This window comes from Chiloscyllium plagiosum, chromosome 16, assembly GCF_004010195.1.
Source record: "Chiloscyllium plagiosum isolate BGI_BamShark_2017 chromosome 16, ASM401019v2, whole genome shotgun sequence".
Taxonomy (NCBI): Eukaryota; Metazoa; Chordata; class Chondrichthyes; order Orectolobiformes; family Hemiscylliidae; genus Chiloscyllium; species Chiloscyllium plagiosum.
Window position 1 is genome coordinate 41,826,618 of NC_057725.1, and position 18,800 is coordinate 41,845,417.

Consider the following 18,800-nt stretch of genomic DNA (forward strand, 5'->3'; position numbering starts at 1 on the left):
ATTTATTTGCTTCAACAGAGAGATCAGAATTTATTCAGAAGAGAGGCTGCCTTGTTCTGATGTAGACTAAATGCAACAGTTTCAAGACGTCTGTGGGCATGAAGTGGTTGGGAGAAACCAGGAATATGTTTGTAAATGGCAGCAGGAAAAATGCTGGAAGGTTGTCCCATGAACATCAGAGTCAAACCAAACTACAGCACTCTGGAAAGGGAAATTCAAGGGCCAACACAAGAATCGCACTTGGAAAACGTAGCACTCGTAAGTGACTTAATTTTTTTGTATTTAGTTTTGGAATTTAACAGAACTAATATGTTTACACTTTGACTGCAAATCAAAATTTGAATTGATGATGAAAGACTTCAAGTTCTTCGGAGCTGTGATTTAAGGCAGTTGACTATATAAATTTTCAGCTTCCCTCCTAATACCAAGTGGATTTTACAAGCATAACTAACAGCTACTAGATTATGTCGTCATCGCATCCATACGTTGCAGCTAGCATGACTACTGCCCATGACAACTGAGCTAGGAGTGATGTCTGCAGTCTGTTTGAGGACAAAATCCTATCTTTTCAGAGCATACCTTTCAATATGTGACATCACCAACTTGGTAAATGGAATGGATTCAAAACACATCTAACAGCTCAAAACTGAGCATTCATGAGGTGCTGTGGACCAACAGAAGCAGGAGAATTATTTAACCGCAAACTATCACATCAGAGCTGGGCTCTGCATCCCACACTCTTCTTTTGCCATCGAACCTAGGGACAACTGTGCTTCAATGAAAAGTATGGCAGGAGGCCATATCAGGAACAGCATCAGATGTAACTTAAGAAGTATCAACTAGTGAAGCTACAACAAAGGACAATTTGTAAGCCAAACAGCAGCAGCACCACCAACATGTGACAGAGAGAGCTAGGTAATGTCACAGCCAATGGATCAAATCAAAATTCTAGAGTTCTTTCATATCAGTTGTGACTAATGGACAGTGAAAACAACTGACCGGAGGAGGTGGATGCACAACTTTGTTCCCTCAACGTTAGGAAAGATAACACAAAAGACTATGCTGAAGCATTCTCAGAGTGAATGATCAATTTTGACATCTGTCTGAGGTCCCCATCATTACCAATAATTTGATTTATTCCATGTGATATCAAGAATCCGTAGGGGGTCCTGAATATTTGAAAGACCATGGCCAGCATCTTGGCAATTGAACACAAGATTCATCTTTCAGATGTCTCACTAAGTTGGCCCAGTGCATCTCCCCAACAACATGAAAATTGCCCAGGTATTGCTTTCCACAAAATCTGTCAGCTGCTACCCATGAGTCGTGCACATGATCAACAGAAAAGTGTTGGTGTCAGCAGCTGTACTATCGAGCAGTACTTGATCAACAGAAACCTCACCTTGAGAACCACCAATACTACTCTGCTTCTGATCTCATTATGGCCTTGGTTCAAAAATGGACAGATGAGACAAGAGTAACGGCCTGCTTGATAGTATGGAGTTAAGGATCCTGTGCAAAATTGGGTGAAGCAGCAATGAGTGAAAACTTGCCACTAGTTGGAAATTAGTTTTGGTTGTTGGAGGTTCATCAACTGAGTCCCAGGCCAACACTAGAAGTCAGACTAGTATCAGATTCCAGTCATCTGATTTATCAATGATTTGCCTTCAATTGTCTGATCAAAAGGTGGGCATATTTGCTTCGCATTCATTGATATTCAACACCATTTACCATTTCTCAGATTGAAACAGTGTCCAAATGCAATGTGAGACCAGACAATATTTCATGCTTGGCTAAAAAGTGATGTTTGTGTCCACAAGTGTGAGTAAATTATCATCTCCAACAAAAAAAAATGTAACTGTTCTCACTTGACATTCAAATGGATTACTGTTGTTGGGGGTTACCATTAGAAGACTAAATTAAACTGGTTTGGCTAGTAAATACTGTGGCTATATGAGGTAGTGAGTGAAAATTCAGAGGTGAGTAACATGGCTCCTGATTCTCCCCCAAAGCCTGTTCAGTATGGCAAAGACACAAATCAACAGTATGATTGAATTCTCTCCACTTGGATCAGTGTGGTTAGAACTTGACAGTATCAAGGACTTAGTAGATTTGATTGCATCCTATCTGACAACTTTCAGTTCCCCATCACTGACTGTCCGCAGCAGCAGTGTGTGCTATATATACAAAGTACATAGTGACAATTTGCCAAAGCAGCTTCAGTCGACTTCCAAATCCAGACCTTCAACCACCTGAGGTGGCTAAAGGCAGCAAACGTGGACTATCTCTTGTTGCATGCTGCCTTCCAAGCCCCACAGCATCCTGATTTTAAACTATATTGCCACTGCTTAAACATGTTGCTCAGTCAAAATTCTGGAGCTCAATTCCAAACAGCAATATAGAATGACCCACAGCAGTTCAACCACAACCACTTTTTGAGGGCAATTTTGGGTGAGCAACATATGCTGGCCGAGCCAGGAACAGTGATGAACAGTTACAATCTGTGATTTAAATCTAATGTTATTTGACCAGTACTGTTTTGAACTTGGAGTTTTTTAAAATTTGAAAGTGATTTTTTTTTTATTCTCTGTGCAATCTGTATGACAGTTGACCTTTTTGTGGATGTAAAGTATTTATTCTGTGAGACTTTTCCATTCTATAACTTTGTCAACATGGATTTATCTATCAACAAAATCATATTTAAGACTACTGTAATTATGTGGTACTAAAGAACTTGAGAGTGGGGTGAATGGCAATTATTGTCATTTTAAATATGAGAGATTCGATTCTTCAGTTCCATTTGACTTTGAAATTCTTTTCTAATCAGCCTGTTCAGAGATGTTATTCCACAGCTCTGGAGCAGGTGGGGCCTGAACCCAAACCTCCCAGTTCATTTGACTTTAATGGAACATTGTATACTTTAGAATGCTTTTTTTTAGTCCAATTTATATAGATGTGATCCACTTGAAGGCTGATTCAAGGAATGACATTGAAAATTGAAGTGTTGAATGTGAGCATAAAGAAATATACATACTTGCTGTATGAGGGGTTTTTATTGCAATGTATTTTAATGGCAAATTGAATAGGTTAATTAAGATTTGATATTATTCAACTCAATTGTTCTTGTGAAGCAATTAGGACCATCCTGAATCATGAAAAGTGCTATATAAATGCAGGTTCCTTTTTTTTTTCTAAATGCCAATTTAAGGCACAGCCAATATAAAATGTGTCTTTTTTTAGGCATGATGGGTTTTGAGGGTCATGGCTCTCGATACGTACCTTCCACTGGAATGACAGCCAAAGAGCTGTGTGAAAATGATGACCTAGCAACAAGCTTAGTCCTTGATCCTTACCTGGGTTTCCAGACACACAAAATGAACACCAGGTATGTCAGGCAAGTATCATCCACTCCAGTTTTCAAATCTAAATAGATTGCCAATGCATTAGCGGTAAATTGTAATCTATTTGTGGATGCGACACAAAATTATTTTTTTTTTTTCTCCCATTTTTCTCCTGTTGTAGGTTGCTCACCACCTCACATCCTCCTCCAACCAGGAGGGTGGGATGGTTTGGGCCGCGGACCTCTCGATGACCGCCATCAATAACGCTCCGTGTTTGGCAGGCAGGTGTGACTGAAATGGGGTGAGCCTGACGATGTCAGTTCCTCCTACCTCCCCCGAGATGGAACGCCTCGCTTCTGCGCGACGCTCTTGCAGCCTTGCCAAGAACCCACCAAACTGACCCGATTTGAGGTAGGGGGATTCAAGTAGCAGGCAGTCCTGGGACTCGAACCCATGACCTCCTAATTGGGAGGCAAGTGCTGTATAGGGCTGTATGACTTAAAATGTTCAGTATATAGGTTCAGTCCTCTTCCCAAATCCAAGTCATTTCCCCCTTCCTCTTTATTGTTTTAAAAGCCAAGCATTTTTACAAATTTAAACAATTGAAAGGTACCTGTTAAGTACCTGGCCCACTTTTTTTTTGGTTTTTTTTTGTTCTGGTAACTTTTATTTTATATGTCAATTGTTGAAAATGATGGGTAGCAAAATATTATGTCTATAATGTATAGTAAAACAGATTTGACTATTTTCTTCCCAACATTTTTGGAAAAAAAATTCAATGAAAGTCAACATGATTGAACAGGTGGAAACTGTTACCATTTGGGGGTAAAAGATGGTGAGATTTGCAAATTGATTTAATATTTTGTGTAAATTAATTTTTAAAAACTTGAAGAAAATATTCAAATTAAAATGTGTCTGATTTGCTCGAATTGGGACAACTTAACATGAAATGTCCCACAACGATGAAGGTTCGCTGGTGATAATTTGCAAAAAGAATATCTGGGGGCATCAGATAAGTAAAACAAATGGTAAGTCAAAGCTGTTATTGCAGTGTGTATCATCGTGATAGAAAGAAAGCACTGTGGTGTTTTCCTGTGTGGTGAGTTCTTCATTTTCAATGTGCTGATTGTCTTGCTGTTAGAGTATAAACAGCTGAATGAGAATTCTTGTTAATTCCTATATGTGGCACTGCAACTCCTCTATCAAAATGGATGTAGAAAGACTGACCGTATCTGAAAAAACAGCCTGTTCATTTGGGTGCTTGGCTCAATGTTCTGTCTCCATGCAATGCCAACCAGATCATTTTGCTTCATTTTTTCAATAAAAAATATTTTGTGGAATTGAGCATGAAAAGTAGTTTTATTTATTAGTTCTTCCACAAATTAGAAAGCATTTCAAATGAGACACTCTGAAGCCAGCACAAAGATGGCATTCCCTTATTATCAACAAATAATTCTAGGCTGTGGGTGAAATCTGCTAAGGTTAAAGTGGCAGTCTTGAACAGGAAAAATCATTAGAATCCTTACAGTATGAAAGCAGGCCATTTGGCCCATCAGTCCAAGCCAATCCTCTGAAGAACTGAACACCTCCCCCCATCATATCCCTATATCACTGCATTTCCCATGGCTCACTCACCTAGCCTGCACTTCCCTGGATACAATGGGCAATTTAGCATGATTAGTCCACCTAACCTGCACGCCTTTGAACTGTGGAAGGAAACCCAATGCAGTCACTGGGAGAATGTGCAAACTCCACACAGACTGCTGCCCAAGGGTGGAATTGAAGCACCAATGCTAACTACTGAGCCTCTGTACTGCCCAATGCATAGCCTTTTAAAAGGAGGGGTAGTAGTTGTCTAAACGCAATGTTAGATTTAATGTAACATCTGTGTTTGTGTATCTCACCAGTTATTATTAATAATATCTGCTGTGGTACAGTTAATGTTTTGTCAATGGCTTTCAGTGACTCTATAATTCTAATTAGACGAGAATGTGGGAGAGGATGAATTTTGCATGATACAAATTCTTTTGATCTGACAGTTGATGAGGAAACTGAGCTATCCAGAATATATGGTCCCAGTTTCCATTGAAGACCCATGTGGGGAAGAAAATTAGCCGATGTTGTTTCTCCTGATAAACTTAAACTTAAAATCAGTTTGGCTCACAAGACATTGATAAATGTTGAGAATGGCCACTAAGGGAAAGTACTAAGGGCACTCTCTGATGTTACTCCCACCCACCATGAACTGATCCCATGAAGAGCAAGAAATTAGACACTCATAAGTTCATAATTAGTTAATTTTAATTATCACCCAAGCTAAGCGGTTAAGTTTTTAAAGTCTTTCCAAAACTGCAGTCAGGATCTAATTTTGTAACATAACTAGTTCCTTATGAGGGCATTGAAACAGGCAGCGTTGATGACCCTGCCTCAATTGGTAGCTTATGCTGTTTCTTACATTTCAATTGATCATTTTGCACCCAGTCTTTCTTCTGACTTTTGCTCGATTTTTAGTTTGCAGAAACGTTTTTTTTAAATTAATGTTCGGAGGGTGTCAGGTCTTTTCAATCAGTTTTTGCATCCCAATCAATTAATTTTATTTATTGCAAGGGATTTTCAGAGGCAAAGTTCTTGATGGACTATGCACTCGATGCTTAAGGTCAGACACCTCTTTTGTCTCCTTTTGGACAGTTTGGCATTTTTTAATACAAGGAGAATGGACATTTAGTTAGATAAATTTATACTTACTTTCCTGAGTACTCTGTTCCAGTCTGGGTGCTACAATTCAGGAATTATCAATTGGCTTGGAGGGGTTGTAATGTAGAATCTTCAGAATTTTACCTGGCTTAAAGGGATAAATTATGATTGATTGCGTGGTTTTGTATTTAATTGAATATGGAAAATTTAAATAGCAAGCTAATTGAGGTCACTGAGGGTCCTAGCTACACCTGATCAGTAGACACTCTGTAATGTTTGTAAATTGCAGGCCCTGCATGCATATTTGCATAATGGGGCCTATTTATGTACAGCTTGTGTGGCAACCTGAAGGTTGCGGCCATGCAGGTGAAGGAGGGCTATTGCATCAAACTTTTAAATGTAATTATCAAGTTTCACTTGCCTTGTTATGAAGGCCAAAACAGATTTCATAAAATCTTTACCTCAAACTTTGTGTCAATTTTTTTTTGGACCATTTAACTTCATCTCTTGGCCATTGCTATTTTATAATTCAGTTGAAACAATGAGTATAGCACAGAAGATGGTTATTTGATCTATGATGGCCCGCTTCAAGTTGACTTATTTTGGTTCATTCCCCACCTTTTTCCAGGTAGCCCTTCAGATAATTACCCACACTTTTTTGAAATCCTCAATTGAATCTGCTTTCATCACCACCTAAGCAATTCATATCCTAACCACTTAGTGTTTGAGAAGTGCTTTCCTTGTTGCTATTGAGAATCACTGATTTTAGGCATATTTTGCCAGTGGAATCTTTTCACCCTATCTACTTTGTTCAGACCCTTGCTGAACTTGAGCATCTTTATCACCTGTCACTCTTGCTCTCTCTCACACTTGTTTTCTATCTGGAGAATAACTCCACTATATTCATGTAACAGATATGTGCATGGAGCCATTAATTCTTCGCATCCACCCGAACCAAATTGGTTATTCATACTTTAAGCCATTCTTTTGTAGATGTTCTTCTAAATGTGTTGGTTTTTGTACTCCGTGCCCCTACTTAAAACCCAAGAGTCTATATGCTTTTTTTAAAAACTGCTTTCCCAGCATACCTTGCTGTCTTTGTGCTTTATGCATGTTACCTTGAGAATTGCTTCATTTGTTTCATATTGCCACCTTATTCTTTCTACCAAAATGAAACACTTTGCATTAAGTTAAATTGGCCTCATCAGTGTCAATTCCACCAGCCTGTCTATTTCCTTGTGTAGTTTAGTGCTATTCATACCTCAGTCCACAATATTTCCAGATTTTGTCATCTAAATTTTGAAATGATGCCTTGCACATTTGTTGGTTCTTGTGTATCAAAAGAAATAGTGGTCTTAGCATCAACACTCAGCAAACTCCACTGTATATATTTTTTCTCTGGACCATTTGCCACCACTGTCAATGAAATTGACTTATTTATTCCATGGGTTTTAACTTTGAAGTGTCACATTTCTCATCAATTTCATTTTGGAAGTCCATGTATACAGCATCAACTATATTTCCCCTCTGTTAATTCAAAAAAACTCACTCAAGTCAGTTAAATATTATTCAGTTTTTAACAAATCCATGTTGTCTGTCTTCAATTAAACCACATTTTTCCAGGTGAAGATTATTTTCCATAGAGTTTTTTTTTACACTTAATTTTTCTGTCATTTAAATTGAATGGCCAGTAGATTTTTGATCTGGGCAATAGTTTTTTACAAAAGTATAAAATTTACAATTCTTTATTCCTCTGGCACTCCACCCTTCTAAGGAAAATTTTAAAATATGGTCAGTACCTTCATAATTTCCTTCTATCCTTCTGTCCTTATCCTCAAATTAATGTTTTCATTTTGATCTATCTTTAAATAAATTTTTAAGATTGTAGGCAGTAGAAACTGGGAGAGCAATTTTGTGTATATATATCTTTTTATTAACTTATTCAGAGATGTTATTACTCATCTCTGGAGTAGGTGGGACTTGAACCTGAGCCACTGGCTCAGAGGTCGGGATGTTATCACTGGACCACAAGATCCTTCCACAGCACATTTGGACCAGTTGACCTTTAATGTCTTTAAAGAGGTTTTCAATAAGTACATTAACACTGTGTATAACATTTATATTGTGCATAGAGTTTATTGTGCAACTTTTTTCTTTTTAAGATTTCGACCCATAAAAGGAAGACAGGAAGACCTCAAAGAAGTAATAGAAGATTTCAAGAAGAAGGAGAATTTGGAAAAAGCCTTCAAAGCATTAACTACTGGAGAATGGGCACGACACTATTTCCTCAACAAAAATAAAAGTCAAGAAAAGTTATTTAAGGAGCATGTACGTGGTGCTTACTTTAGTTATTTTTCTGTGACACATTTCCAGGAGAGCTCATGATACACTTAAGGGTCTAAATGATTCAAACCAAGTGCTCCAACCCTCTAATGCATTATTTTGATCAAATTTAACAGAAACATCTGAAGTATGAAAGCCTTCCAAACCTTTCAAGTTTTTCTGCATTACATCTTGAGTATAAACTATCTGTTCATTTTCACAAGGACAGTTTTGGCAGTCTGACTGTGTAAAATATTTGTGTGCTTTCTTGTTTTGCTATTGAACAATAAAATGTTCTACGATTGTGTAGCCTGATGTTCTGCATTTCCATCCAACCCAGTATACTCTAGTTCCTTTTGGTAGGTGGGGCCTATATTTCTATATTTTAGAATAAGATTATGTTGAATATGAGAGTATGTTGAGAAAGCATTTAAGACATACAGGAACTTTGTGTTTATAAGTTAAGGTGTCGAGTACAAAAGCAAACTCTGGTAGACTATTGTGAAACACGGATTTGTCAGTATTGTCTCCAGTTCAGGGCATGCAACTTTACCAATGTGAAAATGAGGGCATTGTTTGAAAAACAATACCATGGTAGTTCTGGAGATCAGATATTTCAGTTATATGTATAGATTAGTCTGCCACCCTTGGAAAAGAGAAGGCTGAGAGGAGATTTGTAAAGATATTAAAATTAATGACTGGTCTGGACAGAAACCCTTCCCACTAGTCAAAAAATTGCAAGTTTAGGATCTGTATGTAGTGGTGGTTGATTCACTTGTGGCTTTCAACAGGGAACTGGTTACTAACTGGAGAAGAATAAAACTACTGGTCATTAGGGAAATAATGCAGGAGTGGGATAACCTAAGAGCTGGCTTTGATGTGATAGATGGGATGACTTCCTTCTGTGCTCTAATCATTGTGATTCTATTGAAAAAGAAAATATTTGTGCAAGCTCAGCTGACTGAAAGCTTTGTTTCGAGTTGCGCTGCATTGACAGACTGCCATGAACAGTTTTTTTTGTCTGTGCAGTCTATAGTAGTCAAACTTTGAAGAATGGATTGCCTATATGTGGGATCTTTCCACAGCAACACTTGTAGATGCAAATAATCTTCTTTGTCAGTAAATTAATTTTATTACGTCTTCAAACTCTGCACTTGATTTTCCAAGACTGCATTAAAGAGGGTACAGTCTTAAATTCAGTCTTAAAATTGTGCACTTATACCCTTACAAAATAGTTTTGCAACTCCAGTGGAATCCTGTCTTGTCCTTTGGCTGAGAAGGAATTGTTGTGTTTCCCACCATAGTTTTCTGCAATTTTAACTATTTACAGTTAATTTTGAGAGTGACAGTGGCACAATGTAAATGTTGCTGGACTAGTAATCCTGAGTCCTGGGCTATTGTACTGGGGACAGATCTTCAAGTCTCACTATGACAAATCATAAATTAAATTTCTATGAATAGTTCTGGAATATGAGCTAACCTTAATGATGACCAGGCCAACTATCATGTATTTTGAAACTCTGGTTCACTACTATTCTTTGGGCAAAAAAGTTTGCCTCTGGCGCACATGTGACTTCAGACCCACAGTCATGTGGTTGACCATACTGCCCAAAGAAACTATTTGGTTCAAGAGTAACGAGTCTTCGATAATAGATGTTGGCTAAGCCATAGATTCCCAAAGGCAATTGAACATTTCGGGTGGCAGAATGCAAGGGATCAATGCTTTTTAAATTCCCTCTGTGCTTTTAATTTATTGGACTACCTATTACATTGTTTGACCATAAGCATTGTATGAGCGTGATGTGCTAAAAGACTCCTAATTGGTTAATTAAGCTAGGTATTTAAACATTGTCAACCACACTTGTGTAGGTTCTTAACATTAAAAAAAAGTACAAAGTGGGAATAGTTACCCATACTTCACTCATGTACGACATGACACACCAGATCTTAACATTTTAGACCAGTATTTTTTTGATGCAGCTGGAGAAAATAATGTTGTCAATTCTCCTGTGGAGAAATAAAAGTTATTGGACCACATTAAAAGCCATCAAGTTCATTGCAGTGTTAGAATCGTTCAGTAATCTGTCAATCGAACATTTGAAAGTGTTTACAGGAAATTGATTTAATACAATTTTATTCATCCAGCTCAACTGTTTAAGATTACAATATGTGTTAAAATATACCTACAAAGTGTTTTAATCTATTTTGGGCAGGTTTTCATTTATCTGAGAATGTTTGCAGCGGAAAGTGGATTTGAACTTTTGCCTTGTAATCGTTATTCATCGGAGAAAAATGGAGCCAAGATAGTTGCAACCAGGGAATGGTAAGAATTGGACCAATTGTAGGTAATAGATTTGTGGTGATTCTGTTTTGATAGTCAAATGACATACCAAATCTATGTTCATGAAAAAACATAGAGGGTAATGAGAATCTAGAACTCTGTTTGTAAAACTGGTAGAGTGGAAACCCTCAACAGTTAAGTATTTTTTGCTTGTCATGCTAAGATTTTCAAATGGGTCAAATGATTGGAAAATGGAATCGGATCAGTTCATTGGATTTTAGCTCAGACTCAATGGGCTTAAGAGGTCTATAGCACAAGAGAAGACCTATGATTGTAAAAAGGCAGATGTTAGGAGCAACGGACTCTATATAATAGCTTTTTTTGGGGGGGAGTGGGGAGTAGGTAGTGGAAAGAATGTTTCGATTCATAAGAACTAAATTGTACTCTGCAGGGTGGAAGCAATAGTTTTCATAGAATCTGGAGTGTATGTGTATATTTATGCCTGATTAAATGTAGAGGCAAAATCCAATTTTTTTTTTGTTAGGCTTTGACATCAAGAGAAAATAAAACTAGATGAGTTAGTTCTTTTGCAGTGAAGAAAAGCTTTGCAACTTACTAATAAATTCCCTAGAAAAAGTTACTGACATGAATGATATTGTTATTACGTACTTTGCAGGCTAAAGGTCTTAATTTTGTATGATATTTGACTCATATGTAGGAAGAAGAATGACAAGATTGAGTTGTTGGTTGGCTGCATTGCAGAGCTGTCAGAGATGGAAGAAAACCTGCTTCTTCGACATGGAGAAAATGATTTTAGTGTTATGTTTTCTACAAGGAAGAACTGTGCACAGCTTTGGCTTGGACCTGCTGCGTTTATTAACCATGGTATGAAACTTTTCATCCGAGCTAATTACACTGAATATTGTGGTAGGAATAGTTACCGTATTGCTATAATTCAAATGCAATTCCTTCCTGATAATTCAGTCATTTAGTTTGCTTGAAAGAAATTAGCTTCAAGTTAAGGACAGTTTAAAAGCTAAACACAGCAAAGTAAGTTCACATAATTGAAGCTATGGAGTTACACAGCACAAATTTCAGTCATTTTGGAAAATACAACCATGGTTTGCTTTCTCCTGATTCTATAGCATTTGTATTTATATAGTATCTTTTAATATAAATGTTTCATAGAGCTTTGTAGAGGAGATTATCAAATAAAATTTGATACTGAGCTACATAAAGACTTTGGGATAGGTGATCAAAAGCTTGGTTAAATATGTATGTTTTCAGGATCACCTTAATGGAATGAGAAGTTTAGGAAGGGAATTCTAGGCTTTAAGCGTTTGGGCAATCTTGTGTAATGAAGAAATTTGGGAATGGATATGTGATGAGAATTGGAAGAATGCTTTGATTGTAGAACCAGAGAATGTTGGAGAAGGGGAGGGATCAGGTCTTGAATGAATTTGAAAACAAGTGAAAATGAGTCAGTTTATAAATCTCTTATTACAGTACTAGGAACCAGTATAGGTGAATGGGACATGATGTAAATCTGGCAACAGAGTTTTGGATGAGACCATATTCAGAGGGTGCAAGATTGCAGAACAGCCAGGATGAGCATTTAAATTGTTCGATCTAAAAGTACGAAGACATGGATGACTCTTTTTAGCAGCAGATTAATTATCTCTGAAATAGAGACAGGTAATGTTACATAATGGGTAACTTTATTCTTCATGTAGATTGGGCAAATCAAATTAGTAACAGTATCTTAAAGGAGGAATTCCCGGAGTGTATACAAGATGGACCAGTACGTTGAAGAATCAACTGGAGAACGGCCATCCTAGACTGAGAAAGGAATAATTATCCGTCTAGTTGTGCGAGTCTCCTTGGGGATGGGTGACTATATATGATGGAATTTCTCTTATCCAGATGAAGATTGAAGTAGTTGATTCTGAGACTAAGATCCAAATTTTAGTAGAGGAAACTATAATGGTACAAGGCACGAAATGGCCATGATAGATTGGGGGATATTTCTAAAAAAGATGACAGTGGAAAGGCAGCGGCAAACATTCACAGAGCACATTAGTGAACTGTAACAATGTTCATTCCTGTCTTATGCAAAAGTAAAACAAGGAAGGTGGCCAAACCATTTTTTACAAGGAAAATTAAGGAGAGTTTTAACTTTAGATGCAAGGAAGAAGCATACAAATCAGCCAGAAAAAAAATCTGCAGTTTAGAATTCAGCAAAGGAGGAAGAAGGAATTTGTAGACAGGATTTAGAGTAGGAATAAATGGATCTTTTTTCCTGAATGGTAGGCATTGCTTAATAAGGTACCACAGGGATTAGTGCTCGGACCTCAGCTATTCACTTTATATATTAATGATTTGGATGTGGGAACTAAATTTGATATCCCAAAGTTTGTAGATAACTCAAAGCTGGGTAGAAGGATGAGCTGTGAGGCAGAAGCAGAAATGCTTGAGTGAGGTTTGGACAAGCGGAGTGAGTGGGCAAATGCATGGCAGATGTAGTGAAATATGGATAAATGTAAGGTATACACTTTGGTAGAAAAAAATGCAAATTACTATCTGGCTACAATTTTTGAGGGGGAGTGCAATAAGACCTGGGTGTACTAGTTGCTGACAGTATGCATGCAGGTGGAGCAGGCAGTGAAGAAGGCAACTGATGAGTTAACCTTCATAATGAGAAGATTCAATTGCAGGAGTGGCGATGTCTTCCTGCAATTATTAAGGGCCTTGGTTATACTGCACACAACATTCCAGGTGCAGTTTTCATTTCCTTATGAGGAGGAATGCTCTTGCCATAGAGGGAGTGCAGCAAAGGTTTACCAGATTGATTCCTGGATATAGAAGAAAGTGAGGACTGCAGGTGCTGGAGATTAGAGTCGTGAGTGTGGTGCTGGAAAAGCACAGCAGGTCAGGCAGCATCCGAGGAGCATCAACATTTCGGGCATAAGCCCTTCAGGAATTGTTTGTACGTAAAAGAATCCTCCTGATTCAAATTATCAGTCTTAGACTATTAGGACTTGTTCCTCATGTCACCTGCTATTCCGGTAGAGAATTCATCTGTTCATAAGATTTGTTTCAGATTTTGACCATCAGCACTTGTATAAGATTTTTGATTGCCAGAAGCAACAATCTTTTTTTTAAACTGGTGGCATGAATTTTCTGAGGTCAAATCAACCAGGAAGGATTTCAACTTTTTGGTTCCGACAGTTAATCATTTGGATATCATTATTATTCTGCAAACAGTAATGCCATCTCATCTTTACATTCACCTGAGCAGGCAATTGGTGTTATTTTTCATGTGAAAGGCAACAGCACATCTGATAGTAATGAAATGGCGTCCTCAATTATGTTTTTGAGCCCTCAGTTTTTAGCCTCTGGTGAAAAGATTCCATCATTGTCACAACTGAAAATAGTTACCTGAAAAAATCATTTATCTGGGACAGGAAAGAAACATCACCTGTTCTAGCCTCTTCCCTGAACAACTGTCATTGGTGTGTTAATCACAAATGGACACAGTCCAAGCTTATGCATTTGTGATTGGTTGATTATTGGCACGCATCACTGGTGGACCTGATTCTGAGCCTATCTTTCTGCAGACATTTTCTGCCAGAGTTTGCTGACTGATTTGAGTTTGCTGACTCTGTCTGATCTTAGTTTCTCCATTCCTGGCCTAATTAGCTCAATCCCAAAATAGGAGATACAATTTTCTATTAAACATACAAATTAGGAACAGGAATAGGGAATTTGGCCCTTTTCCACCATTCAGTTGGATCATTGGTGATTTGATTGTGGTTTCAATTTTAACTTCCAATTTATGCCTGGTAACTACTGACTCATTTGTTTAGAGTCTATCTACATCTGTTTTAAAAATATTTAATGCCCCATTTTGGTGGATTGAGTTGCAAAGACTCATGACCTTTTTAAGCAGGCTTTCTTGGTTCTAGCCTTTCCCTTGGAGCATCCATCAGCATCCATACTAACAAGTCCTCTCAAGGTCTTCCAATACTCATTAAGATCACATTATTAATTCTAATGGATGTAGGTCCAGCTTATTCAACTTTTATGTCAGGTAGCCACATCCCACCCTAATCCAAAAAGCAATAACATGAATCTTGTGATTTAAAAAATTTAAACTTTAGAAACCTATCATAAATGACTCCAGTAACAATCTTAAAAGATTTGTGTCCACAGTGGGAACACCATTCTCAGCAGCACCTAACCACATGACATACTCTCAGGTCAGACATAACATAGCCACTTGATAATGAGTAGTATTCAGAGGAAATTTAAAAGGTTGACTGCATATTGTATTCTGGAGAGATTGTTGGTTTTTAAATTTCTTAGTTTTAAATCAAGTTGATAAAATATTAATGATTTTATTGTTTCTTCTTTCCAATTTGACATTTTAAGACTGCAGGCCAAACTGTAAGGTAAGCTACGCTTTTGCTTTCTTGATTTTTGTAACTTTGTTTCTTCTATCCAACACAAAATCAGATTTGTATTCAATGGATATATATTTATATTTCTTATAACTTCAGTTTGTATCAACTGGTCGGGATACAGCTTGTGTGAAAGCATTGAGAGATATTGAACCAGGGGAAGAAATTTCCTGTTACTACGGAGATGGTTTCTTTGGGGAAAATAATGAATTCTGTGAATGTTATACTTGTGAAAGGTAAGAAATACTGTGCCTCTGAAATTGTTGTCTAATATGGAGTTAGTACCTTTTAATGGGACCTCTGTCCTAATATGTTTAAAAAAAAAATTTACATTTTTTTTTGTTCACCAGTCCTGGTGTGTTCTGACCTACTGCTATGTTGTAAATAAATTCGGCTTTGTAACATTGCACTTTTTTCTGCCTATAGGGCATTGAATAGTATATCATTGGAGCTTATGGTTGTATAAAGCAAGAAAAATGCTGTTTCAATATGTAACAGCTGTATTATCAATATTTGGATAACTAATATTCAGATTTAGTATTAAAAATGGGTGGAGTTCCTTTTAAGAATTTTGGATAAACATTTTTTGATTAATTTATGACTGATCTTTTGTTGCACACTCTTGCTCTCTATGAATAAAACTAATCAAGGTACTATTTGCTTTTGTAACAGGGCAATTTAGGCCAATCATGGAAATTTTCCTGTATCTCAGGAAAGGACTTAAATGGCTTGTTTTCTTTCTTTAGGCGTGGGCAGGGTGCATTTCGGTCAAAACCTGGACTCCCTGATCCTGTGCCAGTTATAAATAGCAAGTATGGACTTCGCGAAACAGACAAGCGTTTGAACAGATTGAAAAAGTTGGGTGATAATGGAAAGAATTCTGATAACCAGTCTGTGAGCTCAAACACTGATGCAGAAATTACTCAGGAAAAAGGTATCTTGTTTGACTACTTTTATTTTCTGTCAATTTCTCTTGGCCCTTTGTTCTTGAAAGCATTGATTCTCTGTATGAGTACTTTTTTGCTGACTTGTCCTACTCCTGTCAGAACTACTTGATCCTCCCCTTCCAAAATCCACAGAAATTTAAGCCAGTTGTAGTATTTGAATTGTTGCATCAACTAAGATCATTGCGTAAATGAGATTGAACCCAGGTCCTCGAACTGAAGAGCTTTGTGGAATGGAAAAGAACCATACAACTCTTAAGTCTATTGATTTTTCCTTCTCATGTAGTCCAAAATAAAATTGATTCCTCTGCTATTTGCCCATACTTGTATCTTTCTCCATTTAAAATTTGTTCATACTCCGAGTTTTTAAAGGTCAAATAACCCTTATGGCAGAGAATTCCATGCATTAACAACTCTGCATTCGAAATACTGCTTAAAAAAAATCTTCTTTTTGACCATTTTAAATTGATTACCTCTAATTAACACAGCAAGAAAGAAAATATTATTTCCTATTAATTTTATTTGTTGTTGACATCTAGACAATATTGATAAGACATGGTATCATTAGAATTTTGCAGTACCATTCAGCTCCCGTTTCCCATGTTTCTAACTACTTCACCATCCTTTTGTCATCTGGAAGTCTATAACTATTCCAATTACTGTCTATTTGCCAGGTTTCATATCATCTGTAGTAATTATTGTACATTCATGTTTAGTTTGAGGACATCAGCAATGGACTAAATATGGTAGCTTGTATAGTGCTGATCCAGGAATCGCTTGCTTCAAATTAACAACATGGTGAGATTTAAACACGCAATCAGCTGCTTTTTGACCTTTTTATCCATTCTGGGATAAATTCTCCCACTATTTTAAATCTTCACTCTGAGCAGCGTTTCTAGTTCCAGAAATCATCCTGATGAATGAATTGGATGTATTCAAAGAAATATACCCTGTTTTTAACTTTGTCTTTATCCCTGTTTATTGTTTCATGGCAGAATTCATTCATTATTACAGATGTGGCGTTCTTACAAATCCTTCCCAACTTCTCTCTCCATGATGTACAAACTAGGAACTCACTCCAAAATGTAATGCAGCACCCTTAGCTGCCCTAAAATTTAGAAACCTTGAGCTCAACAACAAACCGGCTTCCTGTGATCATCCAGGAACTTCCACGTTGCATAATTCCAACATTTGTCATATGTTTCAGCTGTTCAGTGTAAATTGTCAAAATTTAACACAAAACAAATGTTGTTTGATAAAAGGGAAATACTGGAGTTGTGAAATTAAAACAAAGTACTGGAGTAGTTTAGCAGCATCTTTGGAAAGATGGGCAGAGTTAATGAATCCATACTGGTGACTTGAAGAGTTTCTATTTTATCTCCTGAAGTACTGTCTGACCTGTTGTGCTCATTTTCTTCACATTGAAGTTACAGTTTGGTAATTTAAACTTACAACTAAACTTATCTTGGGCTCTCTGTATTTCAAGGATGAAATTTTTCAAAGGCTGATTGTCTCTTGGGGCTAGATGTTTGTACTCCACTGGTCCGCTCTACTATAGTAATAATAATTACTCCGCCATCTGTCTCTTTGGCTACCTGAGATATTTGGAATGGTTACAGCACAGAAGGAGGTATTTCATCCACCAAGTCCATGCTAGCTCCCTGCAACTCACCTAGTCCCAGTTGCCTGCCTTTCTCCAAAGGACCTGAATATTTTCCTTTGATTAATACTCATTTCTCTCATAGGCTTTATAGAGTTATACAGCTCGGAGACAGACCCATCGGTCCATCTCATCCACGCCAGCCAGATATCCCACAGTTGAATCTGACTTCGCTATTTTGTTTTGTTGCAGTGCATTCCTGATCCAAAGTACTCTTTGCAAAAACAAAATTTCCTCCTCCCATTACAACTTTTGCTTGCAGTGTCTTGCCAATGGCAACAGTTTCTCTTTGTCGACCTTGTCCAGACTCCTAATGATTTTGAATAATTCTTTTTAAGTCGCTTTTCAATGCTTTCTCTAAGGCAAACAACTCGGCTTTTCTGCCCTATTCAGGTGATTGGAAGTGAAATCGCTGGAATCTTACTTGTGAATCTATTCTGCATTCTGTCTTTAATGATTCACACTTCCCTTAGGTTGCACTACCCAGAATTGGAGATGGCATTCCAGTTGAGGCCAAGTCACCGCTTTATACAGATTGATCAAAACCTCCAATTTGTTTGTTTTTAATGCATCTATATGGCTTGCCATACTACTTTGTCACTTCTGTGTTTTGACTCATTGAGATGTACAGCACGGAAACAGACCTTTCGGTCCAACTTGTCCATGCCGACCAGATATCCCAACCCAATCTAATCCCACCTGCCAACACCTGGCCCATATCCTTCCAAATCATTCCTATTCATATACCCATCCAGTTGCCTTTTAAATGTTGCAATTATACCAGCCTCCACCATTTCCTTGGGCAGCTCATTCCATACACGTACCACCCTCTTCGTGAAAAAGTTGCCCCTTAGGTCTCTTTTATATCTTTCCCCTCTCACCCTAAACCTATGCCCTTTAGTTCTGGACACTCCCACCCCAAGGAAAAGACTTTGTCTATTTATCGTATCCATGTCCCTCATGATTTTATAAACCTTTTATAAGGTCACCCCTCATTCTCTGACGCTCCAAGGAAAACAATCCCAGCCTATTCAACCTCTCCCTCTAGCTCAAATCCTCCAAAGCTGGCAACATCCTTGTACATCTTTTCTGAACCAT

At 37.5% G+C, this 18,800-nt stretch overlaps 1 protein-coding gene across 5 annotated transcripts in view; it reads left to right on the forward strand.

The window, feature by feature from the left end:
• Positions 1 to 18,800, forward strand: part of kmt5b (lysine methyltransferase 5B) — a 44,541-nt gene that overhangs the window by 15,006 nt on the left and 10,735 nt on the right. For 2 of the 5 annotated variants that reach the window (XM_043705920.1, XM_043705919.1), the window contains exons 2-9: positions 19 to 258; positions 3,241 to 3,394; positions 8,198 to 8,363; positions 10,571 to 10,680; positions 11,357 to 11,523; positions 15,070 to 15,089; positions 15,198 to 15,334; positions 15,845 to 16,032. In XM_043705920.1, coding sequence (XP_043561855.1) covers positions 99 to 258; positions 3,241 to 3,394; positions 8,198 to 8,363; positions 10,571 to 10,680; positions 11,357 to 11,523; positions 15,070 to 15,089; positions 15,198 to 15,334; positions 15,845 to 16,032 — 1,102 coding nt within the window. In that variant the 5' untranslated portion in view covers positions 19 to 98. Of the gene's footprint in view, positions 1 to 18; positions 259 to 1,594; positions 1,687 to 3,240; positions 3,395 to 3,598; positions 3,753 to 8,197; positions 8,364 to 10,570; positions 10,681 to 11,356; positions 11,524 to 15,069; positions 15,090 to 15,197; positions 15,335 to 15,844; positions 16,033 to 18,800 lie in introns of those variants that run through there. The other 3 variants (XM_043705921.1, XM_043705922.1, XM_043705923.1) reach the window with 3 other exon arrangements.